At 37.7% G+C, this 19470-nt stretch overlaps 1 protein-coding gene across 1 annotated transcript; it reads left to right on the forward strand.

Annotated features, from left to right (window-relative positions):
* Positions 1-514: 514 nt before the first annotated feature.
* Positions 515-14836, forward strand: LOC119826542 (arylacetamide deacetylase-like). Its single transcript, XM_038347934.1, has 5 exons — positions 515-702; positions 9441-9663; positions 11402-11471; positions 12457-12628; positions 14170-14836. The coding sequence occupies exons 1-5, from the start codon at positions 568-570 to the stop codon at positions 14764-14766; spliced, it is 1197 nt and encodes a 398-aa protein (XP_038203862.1). The 5' UTR covers positions 515-567; the 3' UTR covers positions 14767-14836.
* The last annotated feature ends 4634 nt before the right edge of the window (positions 14837-19470 follow it).

Raw genomic sequence — 19470 nt, forward strand, 5'->3', positions numbered from 1 at the left:
AAATGATGTAATTTAACATTATCTCAAAATAGAAAAAGTAACACAAACACAAAAGAATTACCTAAGCAGTGAAATTGAACACTCATAAAAAAATAAAAAATCTGCTGAAGTTTCTCAGCAGGGGACATAGTAAGGCACAGAGGGAATAAAGAGGAAGGAACTTCCTTTCCAAAGTTTGGATTGCTTCAAAAGTTCCCTTAATCTTCTCATAGTTTGCAATTGATGCACACACTAGGTTTCCTGTTTGTTTCGATACCCTTTATACACAGAACAGAGAGTCTGAAGGCATCATTTTTCTTATGGTTATGTTTCTTTACAGACTGACATAGAAACAGGGTCTGGCTCCTAGATTGGAAGTAACTTGGAGAGAGAAATTTTGTTTTGAAAATACTTTATGTGGGAATTATAATAAGAAAAACGTATTTTGGAGAGCTTTTGCAGCTGTGCAGTGGAATTTGTACTTAATAAGTTAGATAACACTTTATGGCAGGTTAAAATTCAACCTCCAAAAATTTGAAAAACACCTTCATTTGCTGTACTGCCGAAGTAGAATGAGCAGAGAGAAACATGGGGAAAACCATTTTGCTTCTCATCACTGTGGTCCTTGTAGCTTATTATGTTTATACCCCTCTTCCGGGTGATATTGAGGAGCCCTGGAAACTGATCCTCGAAATAAAAACAGGAAAGCTATTCACGAATTTGGTAAGTTCGGTAAGAACAAACAGTAAGTTCTGGACTTTATCAGCCTTATGAATACTGAATAATTTAATAGAAAGAAAATAGGGGTTGAGAAGTTTCTTAGCATGCTCAGTCTCCACGTTTAATCCCTGCATAGACAGCAACAGGGAAGAAGCTGACAGAGGAGAAAGAAGAGGGAGCAAGGATGGAGAGTGTGTGTTGTACAGTACTGTCAGGTGAAGCTGCTTAAAGTATCAGCTTCAGGGAAGGAAGAATGGAATAGTCCTCTGTTTAATTACAGAAGTCTGAGTAGTACTCTTGCACTTAGGCATAAGCATACATGCTTGTTGACACAGTTCATGAGACTGACTGATTAAAATAATAAAAACAATAAAAAAGCAACACATATGATTCCCAGTTGGAGCAAGGTGTATTGCTGTAGGAGAATGTGGTTACCTGGCTTGCTGCTTATGATTGTCACTGCTAGTTCTTTCTGAGAGAATTTTAGTATATAGAAATAAAACCATGCACGTCTTCTGTAGCCCTCTTCCTATTGAATGTATTTTGTGGAGCAAAAGATTCATAAGTCAATGACACTTAGCCTGAGTAACAAACATGTGATGCGCTGTCTTAGGATTCTATTGCTGTGAAGAGACACACGACAATAACAACTCTTATAATGGAAATCATTTAATTAATTTAATTGGGGCATTTAATTAGTCATTCATTCTTTCTGAACTATTTCTACAATCCTCTTTTGTTTTATTTTCTTTTTCACGATATGTAATATTTTGAGTTTTAGTCTGATTTTATCAGTGAAGTTATTTTGGCATTTCTTCTTATTCCTTTTTTAATTCTAGCACGAGGACTGGTAACAGTGTGTTTATTCTTTTCTTCCTTCTGGTTAGCAATAATCTTAAAACATCGCTCTGTCTAGTCCTTGAGTTCCTATGATTCTGTTTTTTGATAGTCTATGATATTTTAAGAATTCATTTCTGATGTAGTATACCATATAGTCTTATATACTCGCACTGTTTATTTATAGTAAATGCCATTTTGTTAGTGTACCATATAGTCTTATCATATTTGTGATTACAGTTCCTTGTTTATATCCTTTTGAATACATGCATTGTTTATGTATTGTAAATGTCATTTTACTTGAATGTTAGGTGTACATTTCTTGTATTGTTAACTTGGCTGTTCATTGACAGTTTTCAACTATGTCTTGGGAATGCAGTCAAATTGTTTTTATTCTACTTTAATATTTAAGGAATCTTAATGCTATGTACACAGATATATGTAATATTTAACATACAAAACTACATGTAGTCTCTTGGAACTTCTTGACATATAATGCAAAGGGAGGTATACCATGTCTGATCATTTTGTTTGATAGTCTATAGCTTCTGTGAGGTGTCAGTATTGTGGAGTAATTCTATATATATACATATGTATTTATACTCTTCATGTATATATACATATGTATATGCACTTTTCATGTATGAAGTTATCTTAGTCAGTGTTCTACTGCTGTGAAGAGGCACCAAACCACAGCAACTCTTATTAAAGAAAGTATTTAGTTGGTGCTTGCTTACAGTTTCAGAGGTTTAGTCTATTGTCATGGTGGGAAGCATGGTGGTATAAAGGCAGTCATATCAATGGAAAAGTAGCTGAGAGTAGTTCTATATTCAGATATTCAGTCAGGAGGAAGATAAACAAAGTGGGGCTGGCTTGAGCTTTTGAAACCTCAAAATTCAAATCCAGTTGTAGACTTCCTCCAACAAGGCCACTCCTCCTAATAGTGCCACTCCCTATCAGGCTATGTGGGGTATTTCTATTAAAACTATCACATTCTACTCCCTGCCATGTTTTCTTGTAGTCATATTGTAACGCAAAAATGCATTCAGTCCAACTTCAATGTCCTTGTAGTCTATAACAGACTCAGTGCTGTTTAAAACTCCAAAGTTCGAAGTCTCTTCTGAGACTCAAGGCAATCTCTTAACTGCAACCCACTATATAATCACACTCAAAGTACAGATCACAATCTTTCAATATACAATGGCAGAGACTATATATTACCAAAAAGGGAGGAAAAACAGCATAGTGAGAAAATATTCGACCAAAGTAAGAATGAAAAGGAGCAGGGCAAACAATTTCTGCATTTCCATGTGTGATAGCAAAGGCTCTCCAGATACCCAGCTCCTTTTTGTTTGGTTGACTGCAACACATTTCTCCCTCTTGAGCTGATTCCACACCCCATTATCAGCCTCTCTTGGCAGGTACCCCATGACTCTGGCTTCCTCAATATCATGGGGGCTCCCACAACTCCAGGCCTCATTTTCACATCTCGTAGCTTTACACTATGGCCTCTCTGGGTCTCCATTGCAATGACACACGACACATACCTGGCCTCAGTAGCTTTCCATAGCCATGAAGGGGATTTCATAACCTCTTTCATGTATCCTTTACTCTAAATCTGGAACCACCTGTTCAATGCTGATAAGTTTTCCTTCTTTCTGGGGCTGAAACCTACTCCCCTCATTCCTATATGTTTTCATCAGCTTTCTGTTTTGTGAGGTTCCATTTGCTGCTTGAGCTTTTCTTTAATTCCTTTTCACAAGTTAGAAACAGCTGGGCAGGATCTTCCCTGAGGTCAGCGCTCCTTTATTCCCTTTAGTACCAAGATTTTCTTTAAGCTTCTTATCTCCTGGGGATAAACTAGACTCCTTCACACTTCCTGGTCATCTTTTTCTCCTCGAAATGTATATTTACATTTTCTTTGTTTCCTTGCTCAACCTGCTCCTTTTCATTATAGATCTACATGAGTAACCACTAAAAGCCATACAACACAGTCAATACTCGGCTGTCTTGAAAACAGTTCTGCCAAGACCATAGTCTAAACTCTTCAATTTACCCCCAGGCAGAATTTTAGGACAAGAGCAGAAAGCAGCCATATTCTTGACCAGAATACCAGAACAGTCTATAGGACACTTACTAATATTATTTTCCTCTGGAAACCCTTCACCCAGCCATCATTATTTACATTGCTCTCAGCACCACTGTCTCCCATGCTCCTACCAATATGACCCATTAAGGCCCACTTAAGTGTTCAAATGCTTTCCAAATCCAAAGTCCACATTCTGCCAACAGGCAGTGTGGTCAGGCCTGTGATAGAAACATTCCACTTCTCGAAACCAACTTTTGTCTTAAATAGTGTTTTATTGCAGTGAACAGACTCCATGACCACATCAATTCTTATAGAAGAAAGCATTTAATTGGGGCTTGCATAGGGTTTCAGAGGTTTACTCCATTATCTTGCTGGAAGCATGGCAGCACAAAGGCAGACTTGTTGTTGGTGAAGTAGCTGAGATTTCTATACCTGAATCCACAAGCAGCAGATACATGGAAAAATTGAAACTGGGTTGGACTTTTGAAACCTCAAAGCCCTCCGGTGATACACTTATTTCAACAAGGCCACACCTACTCCAAAAAATACTTCCAGTCCCCAAGCATCAAACTGGGAAATACTTCACAGAGTGAGGTACTCCAAACCCCAAAAAACAAAGATGGCATTATCTCTTTGATTTGTTGACCCTAGCTCTGAATGTTTAGGTTTGTGTGTAACTTGGAGTAACAATTGAAGTCAGAGAGGTAGAGGGAACAATTGTAGGAGGGGAAGAAAAGGTGATTAGTAAAGTAGAAGGCAGAGAGGAGAACACATGTGTTCTGAAGTAGGAAATGAGAACAATTAGGGAATACTTAACTGGGAAGGATTATGGGAGGTTGGTAAGATAAATGAATCATATTAATGATGTTTGCAAACTCCATAGGGAAGATGCGGTGGTTTAAATAAGAATGGTTCCAGGCAGTATACTGCATGGGCTTCCTCTTGTGGCATGGGCCTCAAGTTAGATCAGTCATTGGTTCACCGTGCCTACAAGCTCCGAGCCACCATTGCCCCAGTACATCTTGCAGGCAGGACAGGATTAAATCAAAGGTTTTGTGGCTGGGTTGGTGTTCCAGTTACACCACTAGTTCCCTTCCCTGGCTTTTTAAGATGGCCAATTCAGGCTACATATTCTCCATTGCTAGGAACCCTCAGTAGGGTCACCTTCCCAGGAAGAGCCATGCATGTCCCATAGAGCTCTCCTTGTTACTTAGCCTCTCTGGCTCTGTGGATTGTAGCATGATTATCATTTACTTAACAGCTAATATTCCCTTATAAGTGAATATAAGCGAGTACATATTATGTCTGTCTTTCTGGGACTGGGTTACCTTGCTCAAGATGATTTTTTTTCTTGTTCAATCCATTTGCCTGCAAATTTCATTATGTCATTGCTTTTAATACTCCAATGTGTAAATGCATCATATTTTCTTGTCCAGACTTCAGTTGAGGAGCCTCTAGGTTGATTGCAGTTTCTGCCTGTTATGAGTAAGCCCACTGTGAGCATAGTTCAGCAAGTGTCCATGAGGTAGGATGGAGGGTCCTTTGGACATAGACCCAAGAGTGATATAACTAATCTTGAGGTAGATTGAGTCCCAATTTTCTGAGGAATGTCCATATTGATTTCCATAGTGGCTGTGCAAGTTTTCACTCCCAGTAGCAATGGAGGAGTATTCCCCTTGGTCCACATCCTCACCATCGTGAGTTGTCAATTGTGTTATTGATCATAGCAATTCTGGCAGGTGTAAGATGGAATCTCAAAGCCATTTTGATTTCTCTGATGGCTTAGGATGCTGAAACTTCTTTGTTTTTTAGCCATATGAGATTCCTCTATTGAGAATTCTCTGTTTAGATATGAACCTCATTTTTAAAAATAATTATTTTTTGATATTTAGTTTTTTGAGTTCTTTTCATATTTTGGATATTAGCTCTCTAATAGATATGGTACTGGTAAAAATCCTTTCTCATTCTGTAGCCTTTTTTTTTTGTCCTATTGAAAGTGTCCTTTGCCTTACAGAAACTTTTTAGTTTAGTGAGGTTCCTGCATGCAATGTCTTTCAATATTATTCACCAACTACTGATTCTCTTAACTTAAGCCATTTTTTATTTTCTGTGCTAATTTTTCCCTTTACATACGACATCTTTGTGGAATAATAAACAGCTACAGTTACATGAATGTACGTCCGAGATTTATTTTAAGTTCAATTCAACTATATGTCTGCTTTAGAGACGGTCTCATTTTCTATTAGTCTGACTTTGTAGTATAGTTTCAGAGTAAATATAGCAATTCCTACAACATCACCACCAACATTAGTATTGTTGTTGTTGTTAGTGGTACTACTAGTAATAATAGTTTTCTTCCTTTTGGTTTTTCTGAATGTGTTCAAAATGACCATCTGACTGGCATATTTTGTCTTTCCATATGGATTTTAAGCCTTCTCTTTCTATTTTTGTGAAGAATATCAGTGGATTTTTAAAATTTTATAATTGTAAATATTTCTGATCTGAGTTTCTCTTTCCCCAGCTCTTCCCTTTGATTAGGGTTGCATTGACTCTGTGAATTCTTTTTGTTAGTATAGTATTTTTTGCAACATTAATTCTACTGATTCTTTGATCATGGATAATGTTTACATTTTCTAATGTTTATCTTCATTTTTGTTCTTCTAGTATTTAAATTTTTAATCACAGAAGTTTTTTCCCTCCTTGGTAAGATTTATTAAAAGGTTTAATTATTGAGGCTATTGGGATGGTATTGTTTCTATTTTTTTCTCAAAATATTTGATATTGTGATATAGACATGTTACTGGCTCTTGTAAGATAATTTTGTATGACTGTGTAATTTTATCTTTAAAGTCTGTTTAATTCATTAGATTTCTTAGCTTATGTCTGTTGAGCCATTCTAAATTTCTGCTGAGAGTATATCTGTACTTACATTTCTTTTTCTTTTAGAGTTGTAATGTCTTTATGGTTGAATGTTCCCTTGATCATAATAAAGTATTAAAGATTTATTTATCTCTCTTCCTTAACTTTTGTTTGAAGTCTGTTTTGTCTGTCAGATATTAGAATAGAGATCCTTATTTGTATTCCAAATATTACACTTAATAGAATATTTAGCTGACTAGTTTAATTATTATAAAACTATGACTTAAAGAGAATGAAGGAATAATTCATCCCAGGGTTATTCAGAATTTCTTTATTGTGCTTGTGCTGTTTGTATATTAATACATTAATCTTGGTCAATGATGATTTTCTTAAGGGAAACAGTAATCTGAAGGTTACAGCAATAGCACAATTTGGAATTTGTCTATATGAGGAATTCTGGGCTCCTGAAAGAAAAGCCAAGTGCTTCTTTGTGACTGCTAGGGGGGACTTTTGGTGACTTGGGTTCAAAGGGATGTATTGGGGGCATCTGACTTATTATATACAGCAGTCTCCCAGGAATAAACCAGAAGAACCTACGGCTGTCCTGGATCAGTGCTTTCAATGGTTTGTTTGTGAGGTGCACCTAAGGATTGTCTACCTAGAACCTTGAGATAGCCCACAGATCTTGTTATTGGGGCATTCTGGGGCACTCAGTGAGGATATCTGGCATTGTCACTTACAGAAGAAATCTCCTACCAGGAAATGATTCTTACTGAACCCAAATGAATCCCAATAATGGATTTGTGCTTTAACAACAAAATTAAGCCTCTAATAAAGAGGGCTCAATGGAACAAAATATGTCTGGAATTAGTAAAAATAACTGAAGAGTGTCCCCCATGTTTGCCACATTTTAGCACTTTTTAAAAGTTATTACATAATGCAGATGCTATTTGTGGTGTGTTGTTCAAGCAAAATGTTCATAAGTGTAAATGTGTGAACTTTTAGAATGATACCTGAAATTCCAGGTACAGTTTTAAAACCTAGGGACCATTTGCTATCTATTCTCTCCCCTCCCTTCACTTCCCTTTTATTTTGCTTTTCCTCCCTTTATTCTGTCCTTTGCACCTTTCCTTCTCTTCTCTCCCTAAGTTGTTTCTTTCTTTCCTATCTTTTCTTTCTAAGATTTTTCCCCTCTCTTCCCTCATTCCTTTCATTGCTGCTTTGAAAAATTAGTTATTAAGTAGCCTTTTCTTAACTGGGCCTAAATAAAATGTAGGCATTTGAGAATAAACTCTAAAACCTGGAATTAAAAAGGTAAACTTTGCTATAATACAAAGCCAGTATTTAATGATTCAAGACTCTTAAAATGGTCCTAGTGTACAATCATATACAGATAATGTGGATAAGTTTTATTGTTTAAAATAGATTTTAATCTTTCATATATGTATCTGGGACCATTAACAAGCATGTTTTGGTAGATTACAGTATATAGGGGACAATTTAATATTTAATATTACTTTATTCCTGAGCCTTTGCTAAGATTATGGTTATGTTTTCTTTTGACATTTTATTGTCTTGTTAATTTTTAGCTTGTTTGTTTTGGTGTTCATTTTAGTGTGTTGTTTTTTCTTTTGAGAGAGAGCATAAAGCTGGATGTGTAGGGAGTTGGGGAGATTTTGAGTTGAAGGAAGGCAAAACATAATCAAAATACAGTGTTTAAAAAACCTTTTAAATAAACATTACAGTATATTTATTAAAAGTAAAATATTCTAACTAACATGTGAAATTGTATATGTGAAAAATATAAAAAGAAAGCCGGGCGGTGGTGGCGCATGCCTTTAATCCCAGCACTCGGGAGGCAGAGGCAGGTGGATCTCTGTGAGTTCGAGGCCAGCCTTATCTACAAAAGCTAGTTCCAGGACAGACTCCAAAGCCACAGAGAAAACCTGTTTGAAAAATCAAAAAAAAAATATAAAAAGAATGTATTCCATATTTTGATGATAAAAATTATAAAAAGCATAAAGTGTTTTAGATGATAATGGCACAGACAGACGTACATACTAATAGTAATTCACATTAATAAAGCTATTTAATATTTGATAAAGATCCAAAACACATACTGGAGAAAAGACAGCATCCTCAATAAATAATACTAGGACATCTGTATGTGAACGTGTAGAAGAAACCATTATCTATCATACTGCACAAAAGTATCAACTCCAAATGTATCAGACAACCCCATGTGAACCTGAAATTCTGAAAGTGCTAGAAGGAAGTGTGGGCATCCTGCATGACATCGGTGTGGGAACGGACTTTCTGAGTGAGACACCTGTTACCTAGAAATTAATATCAACAATTGAAAAATGGAACTTCAAAAAACTCAAAAGCTCCTGAGCAGCCAGGAAAACTCTCAGCTGCATGAAGAGGAAGCCCTTAGAGGGAGAGACTTTTGCCAGCTATATATTTGATAAAAGGTTAATACATAGAATATAAAAGAACTCAACAGAAAAAAATTCAAAGAAATAAATGACAAAATTAAAATTAATTTAAAAACAGTGGCTGGAGAGATGGCTCAGCACTTAAGAGCGCTGGCTATTCTTCCAGAGGATCCAGGTTCAATTCCCAGCATCCACAAGACAGCTCACAACTATCTGTAACCCAGTTCCAGGGTCCCTGGCACCCTCATACAAACATGAATGCTCATGATCAAAACACTAATGTACATAAATTTTAAAAGATGAAAAGAAGTACATTCATAAAATACACAAATTACCTATGAGGGTGCTCAGCATCAACTGATAAGTCCACAACACTATCCTATACCTTAGGCTCAGGGAACATCATCTACAATTTTGCAAATGCTAAAGGGACTCAACAGTCTGCATACACACACACACACACACATACACACACACACACAGATACAATTTTAATCATTTTTCTCCTCTTCACTTAGGCTTCTATTGCTGAACTCCTGGGTATCAATCATTACATGAGCACAATACAATTCTTTTTGAGTCTTCAAGAAGTCCCGGCCACTTCTGATGAAAATGTCACTGTAATAGACACAGCTTTCAGCAGTGTTCCTGTTCGCATATACATGCCCAAAAGGAAGTCAGAGACGCTCAGGAGGGGCCTGTTTTATATTCACGGTGGTGGCTGGTGTTTGGAGAGTGCAGGTACGTCCCTTTCCTTGAACATTGTTGTTTGTTCCACAAAATGTGCCATATATGTTAGTTATAATAATATAATAAGAAATAATAATGCTTCAATTGTTTGAAATGTGTTATTTTCTAAAATGGGTATTCATTGCTACTAAGAACTGTAGACAATCTCAGGTAAGAAGAGAAAGAGCTTCTTTGAATAGACGGTTTTATTATTGTAGAATTGATAGAATGCTGTAGTGAGACCCAAAGTGGGGGTGAACTGAACAATGGGCAAAATAGCAGCAAATGGAGATTGTGATTGTGGTCTTTTATAAAGCATTAATCTGAAGGAAGTGAGAACAAAGATAGTAGCTATAAAAATCACCGAGCTGAAAATATTGTTTTTATTTGATAGTATATATTTCACTTGCTTAGATTGTGTAATATAATATTTTACTGCATGTAATTTTATATATTATAATTTTACTTTATTGAATGTAAATAAATCACATATAACAGATATAGCCAATATATCTTACATATTTTTAAATGTACATGTGTTATAATAGCATGAGTAGAGTATAACATTTTTATAACTTGATTTTAAGATTGAGGGATATGAGGTGTTCTGGAATTTGAGTTGAGACCTGAAGAAGGGATAAGTTCATTTGGCCTTAAGAACATGGTTAGTGTGGACTGAGAAGCCCGCATAGCCATTGAGAAATATGAATATCATCCAAAGGATGAGCAGCTTACTCAGTGGGACATAGTTTTTCCATGACTCCTGTTTTGCATCTTTCATTCCAGGGGTGATAATGATGAGAAGGTTATTTAGGTTTTGAAACAGCAACTAACCTATAGGTTACTTCAGGTCTAACATTTCCCCCGAAGTTGTATCTTGGGTCAAATCTTTGACTGTATGATGGGAACTGGTTTACATTACAATCTTTTAACCATGGCTAATGATAACAAGACAGGTACAATCATTTAGTTACTATATTAATGATTTCTGAGTAAGTAGTAATGACCAAAAACGGAACAGCAACTTCCTGGGATTCTGAAATTCAGACAAAATCTCTTTGTTCTGCATAAAGCAGGTTAGGTCTTCTATCATATTACAGAACCATTTTAATTGATGAAGCTACCTGTTGATAAATCTGAGCCCAACTTTTTGTATATCAATTGAAATTAACATTATAGTCATTTTGTTCCCTATGTCAGGGAATATATTCTGACTTAACCTTATTTAGCAACTGTTATGAAAGAAAGGATGATGTGTTCTCTTCTGTAGCTGCTTCCAGCTGACCTAGGGCATAGGTTGTCAGGGCTCAGGAACTGTGAAAGGCTAGGCAAAGATTGGGCAATGGGGCATTCATCAGAAGGATCTGATTATCTTCTCCAGGTGAAGGGACAGCGAGCATTCATATTACCTGGACTGGTGCATATCAGCCTCAGCAAGGCCAGAGCTCAGTAGCTTATAGCAGGGGTATAGTCATGTATACTTTCAACACTTAACATTTGCTAAATGCAAATAGTTATGGACATTCAATGAATAGCAGTGGTTTAGACTAGGCAGTGTGAAGCTAATAGAGCAAGCCCTTGACTGTGTCTATGTGAAAATGGCCAAGGATTCATTTTCTACATTGACGAAGAAGTGCTGTCAAGAGTACAAGCTGTTGTACACTGTCTGTGAGGAGCACTGTGCACTGCTGTGCTTTTGATGACATGCTGTTCCAGCAGTTCACTTGACACTCAGTTTTCTCAATTTCAGCTCTTTCTATGTATGACCTTCTGGCAAGAAAGACAGCTGATAGACTCGATGCTGTTGTCGTGTCAACTGAGTAAGACTGTGGTTTGCTTCTTTAATGTTTAGTCACGTGTTTTGTGTAGCAAGAAACTAACACTCTTGGTCACATTTTATTTTGGGGTGTAAGTACTGGAATATTTTAACTGAAATTAATAGAGTGAGCAAAGAGAAAGTGAACTCAAGTTGGCAAGAATAGACTCAGAGATAACAAACCAAAAGCAAAACACAACACTTAAAATCAACACTTAAAATTAAAAGAGAAAGTTCAGCAATCATTAGAACACAGTAACACCAGTGCATAACACGTACCAGTGACCTGCATAGCTTCCTTCAGCAGGCTGAGTACTTAGAGAATCACATCCAAATAAGGTTTGAAACTTTGCCTTGACACTTTGTACATGTTATATACTATTAATTCAGTTTAGTTTATCTGTATGTGAACTGAGAAACATATTATCTACACAATGTGATGTTTCTGGGGATGACATGGCAAACTGCACTTAAGGGGTTAATTTACCATATGACATGGCAAAATCATCATTGAAAGCAATTTGTCCTCAAGCTCCAGGTGGAAACAGGCAAATCACATACTAAGAGATTAATTGACAAGAAATCAATATGATAGGAATGAATTGAATAAGTAATTAATAAAACATAGTAGTGACATACCGCTTTTATATTAGGTAAAGTTCAAACATTAAGTTAATAAGATTTGTTTGTCACTGACAAATTTCCAATAAAGTATAACAATAATAAAAAGGAAGTGCTGGAAAAAATATTAGGAAATGTATTACCTGCTGCAGTTTTCATTCTTTATTTTTACCTCAAGGAGAATTCAATTGTTTTACTCAAGTTTTTATCAGTATAATGGAGAAATCGGCCAAGATTTTGGTGTAAAATATATCCATAGGTATATTGCTAGCAAAAAATTGTTTATTAAAAGAAAATTGGCCTTTATTTTAGAGAGATGCCATATAAAATTAAATTTCATTCATTTGCAACAATTATTCTTTGCACAGCTATGGCTTGGCCCCCAAATATCATTTCCCACGTCAGTTTGAAGATGTATACAGTGCCTTACGCTGGTTCTTACAGGAAGACATTCTTAAAAGATATGGCGTAGATCCTCGAAGAGTTGGTGTAGCTGGGGACAGTGCTGGTGGGAACTTGGCTGCAGCTGTGACCCAACAGGTTTGTTTGAGATTTTAAGACACCCTATATGTAAATATATTTGCTTCAGACCTGTGAAAGATCAGTGGAAAGATGCTATTTTATTACCATGTTAAAATACTAGAGAAATGCCTGCACTGCTGTTAGGACACATTTGATTTGTCTATGTAGTGTTTCTATGTGTGTTTTATGTCAGTGTTTTCTTTTTTATATATACTATGACAAAATACAATTTCTTGGATTTTGGTTGAATATGATTATTATAGCCTGTTAGGTAATATCCTATACCTAGTTTGGCTTGTACTAGTAAAGTTGGTTAATGACACTACTCACCAAAACTTAGAACATGGTAACTGTAATATTGAGAGATGCTAGAACTGATTTCATATCCCTTTTAATGGAATAATGAAAATTTCCAAAGAAGAAATGTTAGTAAAGAGAACTATGAATGTAATTCTTCGGTTTATAGCTACCTTTTGCTTGACAGAGGATTGATAATTTTCAGATATGAGTTATTCGTAAACTTTTAGGATAGTTATCTACTATGAGTACATTTTGTTGCCGTACACTGCTACATTTAAAGTACCTTCCTTATTTCCAGAGAAAAGAAGCTACAAATTTTGTGGTTTGTTCTTTTATCTGTAAAACAAGTGTAGAATATATCCCACAGTTTGATTTCTACATTGCATATGCCTCATTGCTCTGAAAGGCAGCTGGGTACAGCATGAGGTGCACATCAAGAGGCAAGAAGTTTTGGAACTAAAGCAGTACATGGTTGTGGATTTGCCCATTTACCCTAATCACTTTAGGCATGTAATTGTTTTCCTTCTTGCATTATAAACCCTTCTTTCATAAATTCCAACTTCTGTCATTTGTAAAGATTTCTGACTCATAGTTATTTAATATCTATATAAAATATCATTTAATATGCTATAGACTGTCATGGACTTAAAAGAAGAACAACATTTCTAGGTCTAAAACATTTTCAAGACAAAGATATTTCACACAGTAAACCGTAAATTCATTGACTTTTCTTTGGTAACATGTAGTACTTAAAAGACATTTTTTTTACTGAGATGAGTATTGGTACCCACTCAGGGCTACAACTGCGATGTTAAATACAAGAATCTTGCCCCATTCATTCTCCTAGATGGGACATGCATACACCACCCCCTCTTTAGTATGATGAGATGATTGACTCTCAGTGTCAGAGCAAAACTATGTTCATAACTGTTTCAACTTGCTTCTGATCATCTTTCCTGTTTTTTGGTTGGATATTATGTATAATAATATATGACTTGCCAAAGTCATAAAAGTACTTTCTGGAGAAATATGGCATAGCATTTTCACTAGTATTTTTGAAATTGAATCATGTGCATTGTGTAAAATATGTCAGTAATTGCATTAAGGAGTAGACACTGACAATATAGAAAATTGGAAAATTCTGTAAGATATTTTTGTTGTATCTGATTATCTGAATTTATCTCATCTCTACATATTATTTCCAGATGAAAAAGACCTATTAAAATATTCATTCCAATGTAATTTTAATTCCTTTTCAGCTCATACAGGATCCAGATGTCAAGACAAAACTCAAGGTTCAGGCCTTAATATATCCTGCTCTTCAGGCTCTTGATATAAATTTACCATCGTATCGAGAAGGCTCGTATTTCCCATTTTTAACCCCCTCAGTGATGGCCAGGTTCTGGAGTGAATACTTTACTACAGATCGAACCCTGGAGAAAGCCATGCTTCTCAACCAACATGTACCTCTGGAATCCAGCCATCTGTTCCAATTTGTAAACTGGAGTTCCTTACTCCCTGAGAGATATAAGAAAGGTCACGTCTACAAGAGTCCCACTCCTGGTAGTTCTGAACTGTCTAAAAAGTACTCAGGGTTCCTAGATGTGAAGGCTTGCCCTCTGTTGGCCAACGACAACACTTTGAGTCACTTACCTCTGACCTATATCATCACTTGTCAGTATGATGTCCTAAGAGATGATGGACTCATGTATGTCACGCGGCTTCAGAATGTTGGAGTTCAGGTGACACATCACCACATTGAGGATGGATTCCATGCAGCGCTTACCCTTCATGGTTTTAAAATTGCACACAAGATGCAAAATCAGTACTTGACTTGGCTTATGAAAAATCTATAGCAAAAGCTACTCACTGATTTGTTGAAGATACATAAATAACAAAAAAGGAATAAACTAGGAAAAACCATGATTCTGAGGTTTCATATCCTGTTTAAAACCTCTGTTGTTCCTAAGGAGTTGGTAGCTTCTGTGTTTTGTTACTGTTATTTATTATTAACAGACATCTTTCTATTGTATCCCTCCTCCTGTATTTACCTACAGAAACACACCTGCAAACCAGGTTTTATGTAGGTACAGACAATCCAAATTCATGTGCTTGTGAAGCAGGTGCGTTACCCACTGAGCCATGTGTCCAGGTCCAGATTCTGTAACAATTCTACGGTGCTCTTTTCCTATCCATTATTATTACACCTGTAAGAAAATTGGGGCTTAACGAAGTGAAACAATAACATATGTTTTATTATTATTATTATTATTATTATTATTACAAATTTTAACCTCTTCCCCTCCTCCCATTTCATTCCCCTTCCTCCATACCCCCTCCCCCTCCATCTCCAGTCCAAAAAGCAGTCAGGGTTCCCTGCCCTGTGGGAATTTCAAGGTCCTCCCACCTCCATCCAGGTCTAGGAAGGTGAGGATCCAAACAGACTAGGTTCCCACAAAGCCAGTACATGCAGTAGAATCAAAACCCAGTGCCATTGTCCTTGTCTTCTCAGTCAGCCCTCCTTATCAGCCACATTCAGAGTGTCTGGTTTGATCACATGCTCCATCAGTCCCAGTTCAGCTGGCCTTGGTGAGTTCCCATTAGATCAGCCCCACTATCACAGTGGGTGGGCCCTGACTTCCTTGCTCATGCTCTCCCTCCTTCTGCTCCTCATTTGGACCTTGGGAGCTCAGTCCAATGCTCCCATGTGGGTCTCTGTCTCTATCTCCATCCATCGCCAGATGAAGCTTCTATTGTGATATGCATGATATTCATCAGTGTGGTTATAGTATAGGGGCAGTTCAGGCACCCTCTCCTCAGCTGCTCACGGAACAAGCTGGGGATATCTCCTTAGACACCTTGGTACCCCTCTAGAGTCCAGTCTTTTGCCAACCCTCAAATGGCTCTCTTAATGAAGATATATACTTCCCTGCTCCCATATCCACTCTTCCTCCATTCCAACTGTCCCATTCCCCCAAACTCTCCCCATCCTCCCCTTCTCACTTCTCTCTCCCCATCTCCCCTTACCTGCATCCCACCCCGGCCTCCAAATTCTCAATATTTTCCAGGCAATCTTGTCTACTTCCAATATCCAGGAGGATCACTACATGTTTTTCTTTGGGTTCACCTTCCTATTTAGCTTCTCTAGGATCATGAATTATAGGCTCAATGTCCTTTATTTATGGCTAGAATCCACTAATGAGTGAGTACATACCATATTTATCTTTTTGGGTCTGGATTCCCTCACTCAGGATAGTGTTTTCTATTTCCATCCATTTGCATGCAAAATCAAAATGTCATTTTTTTTTTTTTTACCGCTGAGTAGTACTCTAATGTGCATATATTCCACACTTTCTTTATCCATTCTTCCATTGAGGGGCATCTAGGTTATTTCTAGGTTCTGACTATTACAAATAATGCTGCTATAAACATAGTTGAACAAATGCTTTGGTAGTATGATAGGGCATCTCTTGGGTATATTCTTAAGAGTGGTATTGCTGGGTCCTAGGGTAGGTTGATCCTGAATTTCCTGAGAAACCGCCACACTGATTTCCAAAGTGGTTGCACAAGTTTGCATTCCCACCAGCAATGGATGAGTGTTCCCCTTACTCCACAACCTCTCCAGCAAAGGCTATCATTGGTGTTTTTGATTTTAGCCATTCTGACAGATGTAAGATGGTATCTCAAAGTTGTTTTGATTTGCATTTCCTTGATCGCTAAGGAGGTTGAGCATGACCTTAAGTGTCTTTTGGCCATTTGAACTTCTTCAGTTGAGAATTCTCTGTTCAGATCAGTAGCCCATTTTTAATTGGATTAATTAGCATTTTAAAGTCTAGTTTCTTGAGTTCTTTATATATTTTAGAGATCAGACCTTTGTCTGTTGCGGGGTTGGTGAAGATCTCCCAATCAGTAGGTTGCCTTTATGTCTTAATGTCAGTGTCCTTTGCTTTACAGAAGCTTCTCAGTTTTAGGAGTTGAGCTGGTGAAGTGTCGCTAGATGTCTGAGTTATTGGGGGCATTGTTGGACTCCATAGTTTGTGATTTTCCTTCTAGTACTTTCTGTAAGGCTGGGTTTGTGGCTACATATTATTTAAATCTGTTTTTGTCTTGAAATACCTTGTTTTCTCCATCGATTGTGAAAGAAAGCTTTGCTAGGTATAGTAGTCTGGGCTTACATCCATGGTCTCTTAGTGTCTGCTGCACATCTATCCAAGTCCTTCTGGCTTTCATGGTGTCCATAGACAAGTCAGGTATAATTCTGGTAGGTTTACCTTTATATATTACTTGACCTTTTTCCTTTGAAGCTCTTAATATTCTTTCTTTATTCTGTACGTTTTATGTTTTGATTATTATATGGCGAGGGGATTTTTTTTTGATCCAGTCTATTTGGTGTTCTATATGCTTCTTTTACTTTCATAGGAATATCCTTCTTTAGGTTAGAAAAGTTTTCTTCTATAATTTTCTTAAATATATTTTCTGGGTCTTTGACCTGTAATTCTTCTTCTACCCCTATTATTCTTAAGTTTGGTCTTTTCATGGTGTCCCAGATTTTTCAGATGTTAAGAATTTGTAGGATTTGCTCTTTTCTTTGATCAATGAGTTTATTTCCTCTATTGTATCTTCAGTGCCTGAGATTCTTTTTTCTATCTCTTGTATTCTGTTGGTTATACTAGCCTCTGTAGTTCCTGTTAGTTTACCCAGATTTTCCATATCCAGCCATCCCTCGGTTTGTATTTTATTTATTACCTCCATTTTGGTCTTCAAGTCTTTGACTGCTTTTTTTACCTGTTTGATGCCGCGCACAGCGCCCCCGTGTCTGCGTTCGGTGCACGGGCACCCAGTTCGCGAGCTTCGGGCAAGGGGCAGGAGGTTAAAATATACAAACACATACAGACAGAGACACGGGTCATCCTTGAATTCCCCAAGAATGCCCCCTTTATTGTGTTCAGGGGCAGATTATATAAAGATAGCCCTGCCTCAGCCAAACCCACCAGAAACCACTCTCCTGCCATCAGGAGCTCCTGAAGGTCTCCTGCTCAGAGCAGCTGTAGGCACTCAGATCAGGGGATTACAAGAAATTCAGGATCTGGGGTCTCACTGCTCCCAACAGTTTGGTTGCTTTTTCTTGGCTTTCTTTGGTATCTTTTAGGCATTTATTAATTTCTTCTAACTTTTTGTTTGTCTTCTCTTCCATTTCTTTAGGGGAGTTTTTCACATCCTGTTTAAGGGTCTCTATCATTTTCATAATGTTACATTTAAAGGCGATTTCTCCTACTTCTTCTGGATCAGAGTGTTCAAGTCTTTCTGTTGCATGTTCACTGGATTCTGGTGTTATGTTGCTTTTCAGGTTGTTGGAGGAATTCTTGCATTGGCACCTGCCCATCTCTTCCTTCAAATGCGGCCAGGAGAGTCTTGGCGTCTTGGTCCAATCTTTGCTGTGGCTGACTATGTACTTTAGGGTCTTTCTTGGTCTGCCCTCTCTTAGGTCCCCTCAACACTGGAGCTGGCTCTCAGATCCCCTCCCCCCTGAAGCAGGCTGTGTGGGTGGATCTAAGGACCCTGCAGATGGAAAGAGTGTTTGGGGGCAAGATGGGATGGGATAAATAGAGAAAAACAGTAGCTGGGGAGAAGCCCCACTGAATGGCCAGAAATGTTTAGGGAATTGGAGGGTGCCTGTACTCCAGTTCCAGGACATCCACCTTGGAGGGCAAGCACACACTTACTCCTCGGTATGGATCTCTTCAGTACAGGAGCTGGGCCTCTTGCTGGGCCAAGAACCTGGTAGACAAAAGGTGGGTTTGGCAGGGAGCAGGATCCTGTGGAACAAAGAAGCCCCTGCAGCAGGAGCACTCACCACTGGCTCCCCAGACCTTCAGCCCTGAAGCAGACTGAGTTGGGGGATCCTAGGACCCTGCAGATAGAAAGGGGTGCTTAAGGGCAAGATGGAATGGGGTAAATAGAGAAAGCCAATAGCCAGAGAGATGCCTTGCTGAATGGCCAGAAACGTTTAGGGAATTAGAGGGGGCCTGTACTCTGTTCTCAGGATGTTTGGCCAGCCAGGCAGGCACACACTTAGCCCTCCGTATGAATCCCTCAGATATTTTTTTAGCATTTCTTTGTATATGGATATAATTTATTACTATTTTGGGAATTGCATACCAATGTGTTTTGGTTCTATTTACCCTCACCCTACCTCCTCCCTCTGTTCTACGCAGATCCAACACCACTTTCTTACTCAAGCAACTTTCACTTCTTTTTTTTCCAATAAAGCTGGCTTGTGCTGCCAAAGTATTCTGGAATGTTTGGCCTTCTACTGGAGCATGGTGATTTATAAACGGCTACATTCTTAGAAAAAGAAGTTGACCCTCCATCTCCCAGCTGCTATTAATTGTCAATAGCTCTTTGGCTGGAGGTGGGAATTAGTGCTCAACTCCTCTCTCAGTAGAGAGATGTAGCCTATCAAAGAGCGGCGTCGATGAAATTTGTACATTCCAGGGTAGGAACATGAGGCATGAGGATTAGAATGATTAAGCAAAAGAATCAGAGATATGAGAGAACTA

Source organism: Arvicola amphibius, chromosome 11 (assembly GCF_903992535.2).
Source record: "Arvicola amphibius chromosome 11, mArvAmp1.2, whole genome shotgun sequence".
In the NCBI taxonomy this organism is placed as follows: Eukaryota; Metazoa; Chordata; class Mammalia; order Rodentia; family Cricetidae; genus Arvicola; species Arvicola amphibius.

Bases quoted from the DNA above. Each gene is read 5' to 3' on its own strand.
- LOC119826542 (XM_038347934.1), top strand. From the start codon at position 568: ATGGGGAAAACCATTTTGCTTCTCATCACTGTGGTCCTTGTAGCTTAT. The intron at 11,472-12,456 runs GTAAGACTGTGG...TTCTTTGCACAG, and splicing joins GCTGTTGTCGTGTCAACTGA to CTATGGCTTGGCCCCCAAAT. The intron at 12,629-14,169 runs GTTTGTTTGAGA...ATTCCTTTTCAG, and splicing joins CTGCAGCTGTGACCCAACAG to CTCATACAGGATCCAGATGT.